Consider the following 12,692-nt stretch of genomic DNA (forward strand, 5'->3'; position numbering starts at 1 on the left):
TTGCAAGAGCCTGGGCCTGGGAATCAGAGGACCTGGGTTCTAACCACCCCCTTCCTCAGCCCACAGCGCTTATACCCATATCCTGCTTGGAGTAGAGTAAAAGCTCAATAAATACGAATGAACTGAATAAATCCATCATTTATTGATTTATATTCCATGTCTATCCCCACCTCTAGACTGTCAGCTCCGTGTGGGCAACGAACACATCTATCAGATCTGTTGTACTGTACTCTCCCAGACTCTGCACACAATGAGCGCTCGATAATACCACTGATTGCCTGATTGATGGCATGGGCCTGGGAATCAGAGGACCTGGGTTCTAAGTATTATTAATCGTATTTATTGCGCGCTTACTGTGTGCAAATCACTGAACTAAAAATCCTGGCTAATCCCAGGATTTTATACGGGCTCTGCGACTTGTCTGCAGTCTGATTTTGGATGAGTCACTGCTCTGGGTCTCAATTACCTCACCTGTACAACAAGGATTCTAAACCTGTTCTTCTGGTCCTTTAGCCTGTGAGCCTAATAATAATAGTAAAAGTAATAATGGTATTTGTTAAGTGCTTACTATGTGCCAAGCACTGTTCTAAGCACTGGGGTAGATACAAGACAATCAGGTTGTCCCAAGTGGGGCTCACAGCCTCAGTCCCCATTTTACAGATGAGGGAACTGAGGCACAGAGAAGTTAAGTGCTTGCCTAAGGTCACATAGCAGACAAATGGCAGAGCCAGGATTCGAACCTACATCCTCTGACTCTCAAGCCTGTGCTCGTTCCACTAAGCCACGCAGACTGTCTGACCTGAATCGATCCCGGTGCTTGCACACAGCATGCACATCCCAAAATAATAATAATAATACTAGTAATTGTCATATGTGTTAAGCACTTACTATATACCAGGCATCGTACAAAGTTCTGGGGTGGACACAAGCAGAAAGTGTTGGACACAGTCCCTGTCCCACATGGAGCTCACAGTCTCAATCCCCATTTTCCAAATGACGTGACTGAGACACAGAAAAGTGAAGTGACTCGCCCAAGATCACACAGCAGACAAGTGGCGGAGCCAGGATCAGAACCCACGACCTTCCGACGCTCAGGTCTGTGCTCTATCCACTAAGCCACGCTGCCTCTGATAATAATAATAATAATAATAATAATAATAATAATAATAATGGTATTTGTTGAGAGCTTACTACGTGCAAAGTACTGTTCTAAGCACTGGGGAGGTTACAAGGTGATCAGCTTGTCCCATGGGGGGCTCACAGTTTTAATCCCCATTTTACAAATGAGGTAACTGAGGCCCAGGGAAGTTAAGTGACTTGCCCAAAGTCACACAGCTGACAGTTGGCGGAGCTGGGATTTGAACTCATGACCTCTGACTCCAAAGCCTGTGCTCTTTCCACTGAGCCACACTGCTTCTCTGGCTTCCGTCATCTCTATACTGCTCAAGAAGCATTTCAATGGAAGGCAGGGAGAGCAAGGACAGAAGGAGGGAATGGGGAGGGGATGCGGAAAGGGGATGGGGTAAATGGGGAATAGTTGGAGATTTAAGGCCCAGACCAAAAACTGAATCCATGTCTTTCCAATTTAAACTTCCATTGGCGGGAAGCGGGACTTCCGCTCCGGCCTCTTCTGGGAGAGGTCGAGGGGCAGACTGACGAACTACTGTCTGATTGGCATAAGCACCTCTTTGGGCTTCTCGTCCTTCTGCGCCACCTGAAACTTCCTCTAGCCAAGGGTGAGGTGGGACCAAGTGGAGAGAGGCTCCCAGAGAATAATAATAATTAATTGTGGCATATCTTAAGTGCTCGCTACATGTCAGGCACTGTACTAAGCTCTGGGGTGGATACGAGCAAATCGGGTTGGATGCAGTCCCTGTCCCATGTGAAGCTCACAGAGAAGGCAGTGTGGCCTAATGGATGGAGTCTGGGACTGGGAGTCAGAAGGACCTGGGTTCTAATCCTAGCCCTGCCGCTTTTCTGCTATGGGACCGCGGGCAGGTCACTTTACTTCTCTGGGCCTCAGGAATCTCATCTGGAAATCGGGAATTAATAGTAATAATAATAATAATAATAATGGCATTTGTTAAGGGCTTAGTATGTACCAAGCACTGTTCTAAGCGCTGGGGTAGATACAAGGTAATCAAGTTGCCCCACATGGGGCTCACAGTCTTAATCCCCATTTTACTGATGGGGATTTACATTTTACATTTACATTTTACCTCATCTGTAAACTGAGGCCCAGAGAAGTGAAGTGACTTGCCCAAAGTCACACAGCTGACAAGTGGCAGAGCCACAATTAGAACCCATGACCTCTGAAATCCAAGTCCGGGCTTGGATTAAGATTGTGAGCCCCCTGTGGGATACGGACTGTCCCCAATCCAATTACTTTTTATCTATCCCAGCGCTTAGAACGGTGCCTGGCACACAGGAAGCACTTAACAAATATCATTAAAAGAAAAAAAGAGATGGATGCTAAAATGGGCCACAGAGGCGTGCTCTTAGTGAAACGCTACTAAAAGTAGGAAAACTCAGGTTCCGGGCCCAGCTCTGACACTGGGCAAATGCCCGAAATGTCTCTGGGCCTCACTCTCCTCATCTGTAAAACGGGGACAAGATCTCCCAGCTCTTCTTCTCTCTCAGATTGTGAGCACCAGGTGGGAAGAGGGCTGTGCCCAATCTGGTTATCTTGCATCTATAACAGCGCTTAGCACAGAGTGGGTACTTAAGAAAATCCTGTCGCATTCCTAGTTCCTGTGGCTGCTAGAAACAAAGAGTGCTTGGAGTATTGTGGAGCAGACTGAACCCTTCTCCCTCAGAAGGGAGTCTATGGACCCCAAAACTCTGGTCAGGACCCTCAAGCGGGTCAGTCGGTCAGTCAGTCGATGGTATTTACTGACCGCCTCCTGTGTGCACAGCTCTTACTAAGCCCTTGGGAGAGTACAGTACAACAATATTCATTCGTTCACTCAATCGTATTTATTGAGCGCTTACTGTCGCTTACTGTGTGCAGAGCACTGTACTAAGCACTTGGGAAGTACAAATAGGTAACATATAGAGACAGTCCCTACCCAACAACGGGCTAACAGTCTAGAAGTGGGAGACAGACAACAAAACAAAACAATATCTGCCGAGAAAATTCCTGGGGATGTGAGTTGTCACATTCATTCATTCAATTGTACTCATGGAGTGCTTACTGTGTGCAGAGCACTGGACTAAGCATTTGGGAGAGTTCAGTGAACACTAAACCGACACGTTCGCTGCCCAAAATGAGCTTACAGGCTAGAGGGGGAGGAAGAGTTAAGGGATATAAAGAAATGAATAAATAAGTTACAGTTGTCGTGATGCCCTGTCCTAAAAAGGTATCAAGCCTCGCCAACACACAAGCCGGATCCCAATAATAATGACAGTATTTGTTTAGCACTTCCTATGTTAAGCACTGTCTACGTGCTGGGATAATGGTATTTGTTAAGCGCTTATTACGTTCCAAGCACCGTTCTAAGTGCTAGGGTAGAAACAAGGTAATCTATTTGTCCCACATGGGACTCCCAGTCTTCATCCCCATTTTACAAATGACATAACTGAGGCTTAGAGAAGTGAAACGACTTGCCCAAAGTCACACCACAGACAAGTGGCGGGGGCAGGATTAGAACCCACGACCTCTGACTCCCAAGCCTGGACTCTTGTCACTAAGCCACGCTGCCTCCAAGTCACGGACTCTGCGGTGGAGTGGGGGAGATTTTAATAATAATAATAATGGCATTTATTAAGCGCTTACTATGTGCAAAGCACTGTTCTAAGTGCTGGGAAGGTTACAAGGTGATCAGGTTGTCCCACGGGGGGCTCACAGTCTTAACCCCCATTTTACAGATGAGGTAACTGAGGCACAGAGAAGTTAAGCGACTTGCCCAAAGTCACCCAGCTGACAATTGGCGGAGCCAGGATTTGAACCCACGACCTCTGACTCCAAAGCCCGTGTTCTTTTCCACTGAGCCACGCTGCTTCTCTATTTTCTGAGATTTTCTGCCAACTACTTTTGGTAAGCTCAGCCCTGCAGCCTTGCTAAGATAATTGCCTGCAAATGGGTCAGCTCTTGTTGCCCTGTCTCCTTTTCTGACAATTACATCCATTTCGCTGGTCTGCCCCAGCTGAGGCGCCTGATCCAACAGCCTCCCGGCGGGAAGGGCTGGGGGAAGAAGCACCACTGTCCGTGAGGATTGGGGTCTCGAGGGGATTCCGTGGTGTCGATAAATAAAAATATCTGCAGGGCTATTTAACACCTCTCAGGGTGGCACCTGGAGAGTTTCCAGTCAACTACCAGTCTCGGCTACGGGAAGGAGAGTGAAGCAGAGGCCTGTTCATTCCATCCCTAGCTTGGGCAGTGGCTAGCGAGCGGCAGGCCATCTGCTACAAGGCAAAACTCCCCCACGCTGGCCAGCAGCGGCACGGGAGAAAGTCGAGGGCGAAGACTCAGGTTTACTGTGGGGATTTTTCCCAAGAAAACTCTATAATAATAATAATAATAATGATGGCATTTATTAAGCGCTTACTATATGCAAAGCATTGTTCTAAGCGCTGGGGTAGATACAAGGTAATTAAGTTGTCCCACATGGGGCTCACAGACTTAATCCCCATTTTCCAGCTGAGGGAACTGAGGCCCAGAGAAGTGAAGTGACTTGTTCAAAGTCACACAGCTGACGAGCGGCGGAGCCGGGGTTTGAACCCATGACCTCTGACTCCAAAGCCCGAGCTCTTTCCACTGAGCCACGCTGCTTCTCTATGACTCCAGAACGACTGCAGATGGAGAGCAGGACGTTCTGGGAGAAATGTGTCCGTGGCGTCGCTATGGATTGGAAACAACTCGACGGCATAAAGACAAGACAAGGGCTATTTAAACGAAGCCGGGGGGAAAGCAAAGCATTCCTCAGCTCCTAGTTTTACACCGATTCCAGCTCACGATAGGATGTTGGGGTTCCTATTCCAGGGGACGTTTGGCACTGGGGCTGCCGAACCTCTAGACTGTGAACTCATGGACAGGGAATGTGTCCGTTGACTGTTCTACTGGACTCTCCCAAGCACCTGGCACAGTGCTCTGCACACAGTCCATACTTCACTCTGCTGTCCGAATCAACCTCCTACAAAAACATTCAGACCATGTTTCCCCACTCCACAAGAAACTCCAATGATTGCCCATCCACCTCCGCAACAAACAAAACTCCTCACCACTGGCTTTATAGCACTCAATAACCTTGCCCCTCCTATCATCAATCGTATTTATTGAGTGCTTACTATGTGCAGAGCACTGTACTAAGCGCTTGGGAAGTATAAATTGGCAACATATAGAGACAGTCCCTACCCAACAATGGGCTCACAGTCTAAAAGAGTGGGCTCACAGTCCTCGCTACTCTCCTACAACCCAGCCGGCATGCTTTGCTCCTTCAGCGCTTAGAACAGTGCTTTGCACATAGTAAGCGCTTAACAAATGCCATTATTATTATTATTATTATTATTATCATTATTATTAATGCCTTCTTGCTGTTCCTCCATCTCATCCATCTTGCCACCAACCTCTTGCCCATGTCCTCCCTCGGGCCTGGGATGACCTTACTCCTCAAATCCGACAGATAATTCCTCTCCCCCATTTCAATGCCTTACTGAACGCCCATCTCCTCCAGGAGGCCTTCCCTGACTTAGCCCTCCTTTCCTCTTCTCCATCTCCCTCCTGTGTCACCCTGACTCGCTCCCTTCCTTCATCCCCCTCCCTGCTCCACAGCACTTACGTCCACATCTGCCATTTATGTATTTATATTAATGCCTGTCTCACCCTCTAGACTGTAAGCTCATTGTGGGCAGGGAATGTGTCTGTTATACTGTCCTCTTCCAAGCTGTTAGTCCAGTGTTCTGCATATAGTAAGCACTCAATAAATATGATCGAATGACTGAATGAATGAACAGTAAGCGTTCAATAAAATACGAGAAGCAGCATGGTTCAGTGGAAAGAGCCCGGGCATAGGAGTCGGAGGTCGCGGGTTCTAATCCTGCCTCCGCCGCTTGTCAGCTGTATGACTCTGGGCAAGTCACTTAACTTTCCTGTGCCTCAGTTACCTCATCTGGAAAATGGGGATGAAAACTGTGAGCCCCACGTGGGACCACCTGATTACCTTGTATCTCCCCCCAGCACTTAGAACAGTGCTTTGCACATAGTAAGCGCTTAACAAATGCCATCATTATTGTTATTATTGACAGACTGCATGGCAGAGGGCAGCGAAGGTCATGGGTTCTAATCCCTGCCCTGCCACTTGTCTGCTGTGTGACCTTGGGCAAGTTACTTCAATTCTCTAGGCCTTAGTTACCTCCTCTATAAAAAGGGAATCGAGATCATGAGCCCCATGTGGGACAGGGATGGTGTCCAACCTGATTTGCTTGTATCCATCCCAGAGCTTAGTGCAGTCCCTGGCACACAGTAAGCACTTCATAAATTCCATTATTATTATTATTATCATTATTATTATTATTATTGTTATTATTATTATTATTATTATCATTATTATCATTATTACCGTGGTGGGCCAGCAGGTCATCAGCATTAACAATAATGATGATGGCATTTATTAAGCACTTACTATGTGCAAAGCACTGTTCTAAGCACTGGGGAGGTTACAAGGTGATCAGACTGTCCCATGGGGGGCTTAGGGTCTTAATCCCCATTTTACAAATGAGGTAACTGAGGCACAGAGAATAATAATGATGGTATTTGTTAAGTGCTTACTATGTGCAAAGCACTGTTCTAAGCGCTGGGGGCATACAAAGTGATCACATTGTCCCACGTGGGGCTCCCAGTCTTAATCCCCATTTTACAGATCAGGTAACTGAGGCCCAGAGAAGTGAAGTGACTTTCCCAAAGTCACACAGCTGACAAGCGGCAGAGCCGGGGTTTGAACCCATGACCTCTGACTCCATAGCCCGTGCTCTTTCCACTGAGCCACGCTGCTTCCCCAGTACATTAAAGGAATGTACTGAGTTCTCACTATATGCTGAGCACGTACTAAGCCTTTAGGAGAGCCCGATATGACAGAAATGGAGATACGTTTCCTGCCCAAGATGAGCTTAACAAGTCTACATGGGGAGATGGTCATAAGAATAATAATAATTACTAATTTATTATTTTTAAATTATTTAAGTTACTTTTAAAAAAATAATAATGGTACTTGTTAATCGCTTACTATATGCCAAGCACTGTTCTAAGCGCCAGGGTAGATACAAGCTAAGCAGGTTGAACAAAGTCCTTGTCCCACACGGGGCTCACACTCAATCCCCATTTTCCAGATGAGGGAACTGAGGCCCAGAGAAGTGAAGCGACTTCCCCAACATCACACAGCAGACAAGAGTTTGATCTGGGGGATTAGAAACCAGGTCCTTCGGACTCCCAGCCCTGGACTCTATCAACTAAGCCACACCGCTTCTGCACAGGAGGATAAGTTAATAATTTATAGCATATAATTCAAAGCCACGTACACAGATGGTGAGGGGTTGAGGGTGGGGTAAGCATCAAATGCCCAAAGGTCACAGATCCGAAAAGCTCACCTCCTCCAAGTGGCCTTCCCAGACTGAGCCCCCTTTTTCCTCTCCTCCTCCCCATCCCCCCCCGCCCTACCTCCTTCCCCTCCCCACAGCACCTGTATATATATTTGTAGAGATTAATTACTCTATTTATTTTACTTGTACATATTTGCTATTCTATTTATTTTGTTAATGATGTGCATCTAGCTTTATTTCTATTTCTTCTGGTGACTTGACACCTGTCCACATGTTTTGTTTTGTTGTCTGTCTCCCCCTTCTAGACTGTGAGCCTGTTGTAGGGTAGGGACCGTTTCTATATGTCACTGACTTCTACTTCCCAAGCGCTTAGTACAGTGCTCTGCACACAGTAAGCGCTCAATAAATACGATTGAATGAATGAATGAAGGCAGATTGCTGCCTGTCTCCAGGCCCTTAGACTGTGAGCTCGTTGTGGGCAAGGACCGTCAGCCCACTGTTGGGTAGGGACTGTCTCTATATGTTGCCAACTTGTACTTCCCAAGCGCTTAGTACAGTGCTCTGCACACAGTAAGCGCTCAATAAATACGATTGAGTGATTGATTGATTGATTGCTACTATTAGCAATAGTATATATATATAACTGCAGCGATATAACTGCCTCGGTGCTCAGGACGAGACAGCGACGCATTTAGAGAAGCAGCGCGGCTCAGTGGAAAAGGGCACGGGCTTTGGAGTCAGAGGTCATGTGTTTTAATAATAATAGTAATAAATAATAATGATAGCAGCAATAAAGTAGCAATAATAATAGCAATAATAATTATTATTACTTTCCCAAGTGCCCGGACACGACTCGTATGTTTGGTTTTGTTCTCTGTCTCCCCCTTCTAGACTGTGAGCCCACTGTTGGGTAGGGACTGTCTCTATATGTTGCCAGCTTGTACTACCCAAGCGCTTAGTGCAGTGCTCTGCACACAGTAAGCGCTCAATAAATAAATAAATACGATTGATTGATTAATACAGTGCTCTGCGCACAGCAATAAGTCTGACTGGATGACTGAATGAATGAGAGTGAGCTGGGGAAAAGAAGACTCGATCCAGGGAAAGCCGGTGGGGAGGGACTCCGATCAGCCAATCGTATTTATTGAGCGTGTACTATGTGCAGAGCACTGTACGAAGCACTTGGGAGAGGACAGGAGAACAATATGACAGATACAGTCCCAACCCACGAGGAGAAGAGTGGAAACCAAAAGAGCCCGATCCCTCCACGTAATAATCATAATAATAATGTTGGCATTTGTTAAGCGCATACTATGTGCAAAGCACTGTTCTAAGCGCTGGGGGGGATACAAAGTGATCAGGTTGTCCCATGTGGGGTTCACAGTCTTAATCCCCATTTTACAGCTGAGGTAACTGAGGCTCAGAGAAGTAAAGTGACTTGCCCAAGGTCACACGGCAGACATGTGGCGGAGTCGGGATTCAAACCCATGACCTCTGACTCCAAATAATAATAATAATAATAATAATGATGGCATTTGTTAAGCGCTTACTATGTGCAGAGCACTGTTCTAAGCGCTGGGGGGGATACAAGGTGATCAAGTTGTCCTACGTAGGGCTCACAGTCTTAATCCCCATTTTACAGATGAGGTAACTGAGGCTCAGAGAAGTGAAGTGACTTGCCCAAGGTCACACAGCAGACATGTGGCGGAGTCGGGATTCGAACCCATGACCTCTGACTCCAAAGCCCGTGCTCTTTCCACTGCGCCACGCTGCTTCTCATACCCCCTGAACCAGGACCAATGTCCACAGGCAGAGGTTGGGACCCTCCAGCTGCCCAGGCTGATACCCCAGGGGCTCTCCCCCACCCTCGGCCCCCCTCGGCCCTGCCCCGGTGCTCGGACAAAACAGAGACACATTTCTGCTGGCCACTCCGACTCCGGCCCGGCCCGCTGGCCCTGTCCCGGTGTTCGGGACGAGACCGCGATGCATTTAGAGAAGCAGCGCGGCTCAGTGGAAAAGGGCACGGGCTTTGGAGTCAGAGGTCGTGGGTTTTAATAATAATAATAATGGCATTTATTAAGCGCTTACTATGTGCAAAACACTGTTCTAAGCGCTGGGGAGGTTACAAGGTGATCAGGTTGTCCCACGGGGGGCTCACAGCCTTCATCCCCATTTTTCAGATGAGGTAGCTGAGGCCCAGAGAAGTTAAGTGACTTGCCCCAAGTCACACAGCTGACAATTGGCAGAGTTGGAATCTGAACCCATGACCTCCGACTCCAAAGCCCGTGCTCTTTCCAGTTTTAATCCCGGCTCGGCCGCTTGTCTGCTGTGTGACCTTGGGTAAGTCACTTTACTTCTCTAGCCCTCAGTTCGCTCCTCTATAAAATGGGGATGGAGACTGCAAGCCCCACACGGGACAAGGGACTGTGTCCATCCTGATTTGCTCGCATCCACCCACACGCTTAGTAATAATAGTAATGATAGTATTTGTTAAGCGCTTACTATGTACCATGAACTGTACTGAGCGCTAGTACAGTGTCTTCTTCTTGATACACGTAGTAAGCCCGGGACTTGGCCCCTAGTAAGCACTTAAGGAATACCACTGTCATTATTATGATGATTACTAGAGAAGCAGCGTGGCTTAGTGGAAAGAGCCCGGGCTTGGGAGTCAGAGGTCGTGGGTTCTAATCCCGTCTCTGCCACTTGTCAGCTGTGCAACTTTGGGCAAGTCACTTCGCTTCTCTGGGCCTCAGTTTCCTCATCTACCAAATGGGGATTAAGACTGTGAGCCCCATGTGGGACAACCTTGTATCTCCCCCAGCACTTCGAACAGTGCTGGACACATAGCATGGCTTTGTGGAAAGCGCCCGGGCTTGGGAGTCAGAGGTCATGTGTTCTAATCCTGCTTCTGCCACTTGACAGCTGTGTGACTTTGGGTAAGTCACTCAACTTCTCTGGGCCTCAGTTCCCTCATCTGTACAATGGGGATAAAGTCTGTGAGCCCCATGTGGGACACCCTGATTACCTTGTATCTCCCCCAGGGCTTAGAACAGTGCTTTAAGCGCTTAACAAATGCCATCATCATTATTAGTAGTAGTAGTAAGCACTTAACAAATACCAACATTATTATTATATTTACTACCATAATAATAATTATGATGGCATTTCTTAAGCGCTTACTATGTGCCAAGCACTGTTCTAAGCACTGGGGAGGTTACAAGGTGATCATGTTGTCCCACGGGGGGCTTACAGTCTTCATCCCCATTTTACAGATGAGGGAACTGAGGCCCAGAGAAGTGAAGTGACTTGCCTAAAGTCACACAGCTGACAGTTGGCGGTGCCAGATTTGAACCCACGACTTCAGACTCCAAAGCCCATGCTCTTTCCACTGAGCCACGCTGCTTCTCTAGTAACCATCATAATAATGACAGTGGTATTCTTTAAGCGCTTACTAGGGGCCAAGCCCCTGGCTTACTATGTGCATCAGGAAGAAGACACTGTACTAGCGCTCAGTACAGTTCCTGGTACATAGTAAGCGCTTAACAAATACTATCATTATTATTATTACTAAGCGCTGGGGTGGATGCGAGCAAATCAGGATGGACACATTTTACTTGTACATATCTATTCTATTTATTTTATTTTGTTAGTATGTTTGGTTTTGTTCTCCGTCTCCCCCTTTTAGACTGTGAGCCCACTGTTGGGTAGGGACTGTCTCTATATGTTGCCAACTTGTGCTTCCCAAGCGCTTAGTACAGTGCTCTGCACACAGTAAGCGCTCAATAAATACGATTGATTGATTGATTGATTGATTGACGCAGTCCCTTGTCCCGTGTGGGGCTCGCAGTCTCCATCCCCATTTTATAGAGGAGCGAACTGAGGGCTAGAGAAGTAAAGTGATTTGCCCAAGGTCACACAGCAGACAAGTGGCATTACTACGATGATGATTCCTACTATTTTGATGCCGAACTGTACTTTCCAAGCGCTCAGTCCAGTGCTCTACACACAGCAAGCGCTCAACAGAGAGAAGCTCACACAGAGAAGCAGCGTGGCTCAGTGGAAAGAGCCCGGGCTTTGGAGTCAGAGGTCATGGGTTCAAATCCCGGCTCCGCCAGTTGCCAGCTGTGTGACTTTGGGCAAGTCACTTCGCTTCTCTGGGCCTCATCTGGAAAATGGGGATGAAGATTGTGAGCCCCCAAATGACCTTCTCTGGGCCTCGGTTCCCTCATTTGGAAAATGGGGAGGAAGAGTGTGAACCCCTGATCACCTTGTCACCTCCGCAGCGCTTAGGACAGTGCTTTGCACATAGTAAGCGCTGAATAAATGCCGTCATTACTATTAAGAAATACGACCGGCTGATGAAGGTGGAAAAGAAGGGAGGGCGTACCTGGGTGCGGTTGAAGGCCACGCGGGCGAAGACGGCCTGAGAGACGCTGGCCCTCTTGAGCTCGTCGCGGACCTGCTGGTAGATGTCCGGCGACACCTCGACCGAGGCGTTGGGGGGCTCGGGCTTGACGGCGCGAGGGATGGGCGGGTGGTTGAGGAACTGCTGGTTGAGGGCGGCCTGGGGGTGCTGATGGGCCAAGAGGCGGCTCACGGCGATCTGCTGGTTGATGAGATGGGCCATGGCGATCTGCTGGCGGACCAGCTGCGGGCTCAGCTGCGGCGACAGGAGGCCGGGGCTCATGAGGGGCTGCAGGCCGGGCACCTGGTTGCGGATGGGCGAGCCGTGGTGGAGCTGGCCGTGGGGCAGGGGCTCGCCCGCCTTGCCCAGCGGGGCCAGCTGGCTCAGGTTGGGGAGGTGCAGGGGACGCTGGCCCAGGACGCAATAGTCCGACAGGTTCTCTCGTTCCACGCGTTCCACTGGCGGGGAGCGGGGGGAAACCCAAAACGAGACACGTCAATCCCCCGAGGGCCGCGCCGCCCCCGGGGCCGTCGCGTGCCTGCGTTCCACCGGTCACCCCGTCCGATTGACCCAGCGCTCGCCCGGTGCAGGCCGTGACAATTAGAATAAAATGATCAATCGATCAATCACATTTATTGAGCACTTACTGTGTGCAGAGCATTGTACTAAGCGCCTGGGAAGTACAAGTTGGTAACTTATAGAGACAATCAATCAATCAATCATATTTGTTGAGCGCTTACTGTGTGCAGAGCAC

General features: G+C 48.4%; 1 protein-coding gene across 2 annotated transcripts in view; it reads right to left on the reverse strand.

Annotated features, from left to right (window-relative positions):
* Window positions 1-12,692, reverse strand: part of SATB2 (SATB homeobox 2) — a 246,362-nt gene that overhangs the window by 76,422 nt on the left and 157,248 nt on the right. For both annotated transcript variants that reach the window (XR_005451860.1, XM_038749731.1), the window contains one exon: window positions 11,921-12,396. Coding sequence is in view for 1 of the 2 variants with exons in the window: in XM_038749731.1 (XP_038605659.1) it covers window positions 11,921-12,396 (476 nt within the window). In the remaining variant the exon portion in view is untranslated. The remainder of the gene's footprint in view (window positions 1-11,920; window positions 12,397-12,692) is intronic.

The sequence above is a fragment of the Tachyglossus aculeatus genome, chromosome 7 (genome assembly GCF_015852505.1).
Source record: "Tachyglossus aculeatus isolate mTacAcu1 chromosome 7, mTacAcu1.pri, whole genome shotgun sequence".
In the NCBI taxonomy this organism is placed as follows: Eukaryota; Metazoa; Chordata; class Mammalia; order Monotremata; family Tachyglossidae; genus Tachyglossus; species Tachyglossus aculeatus.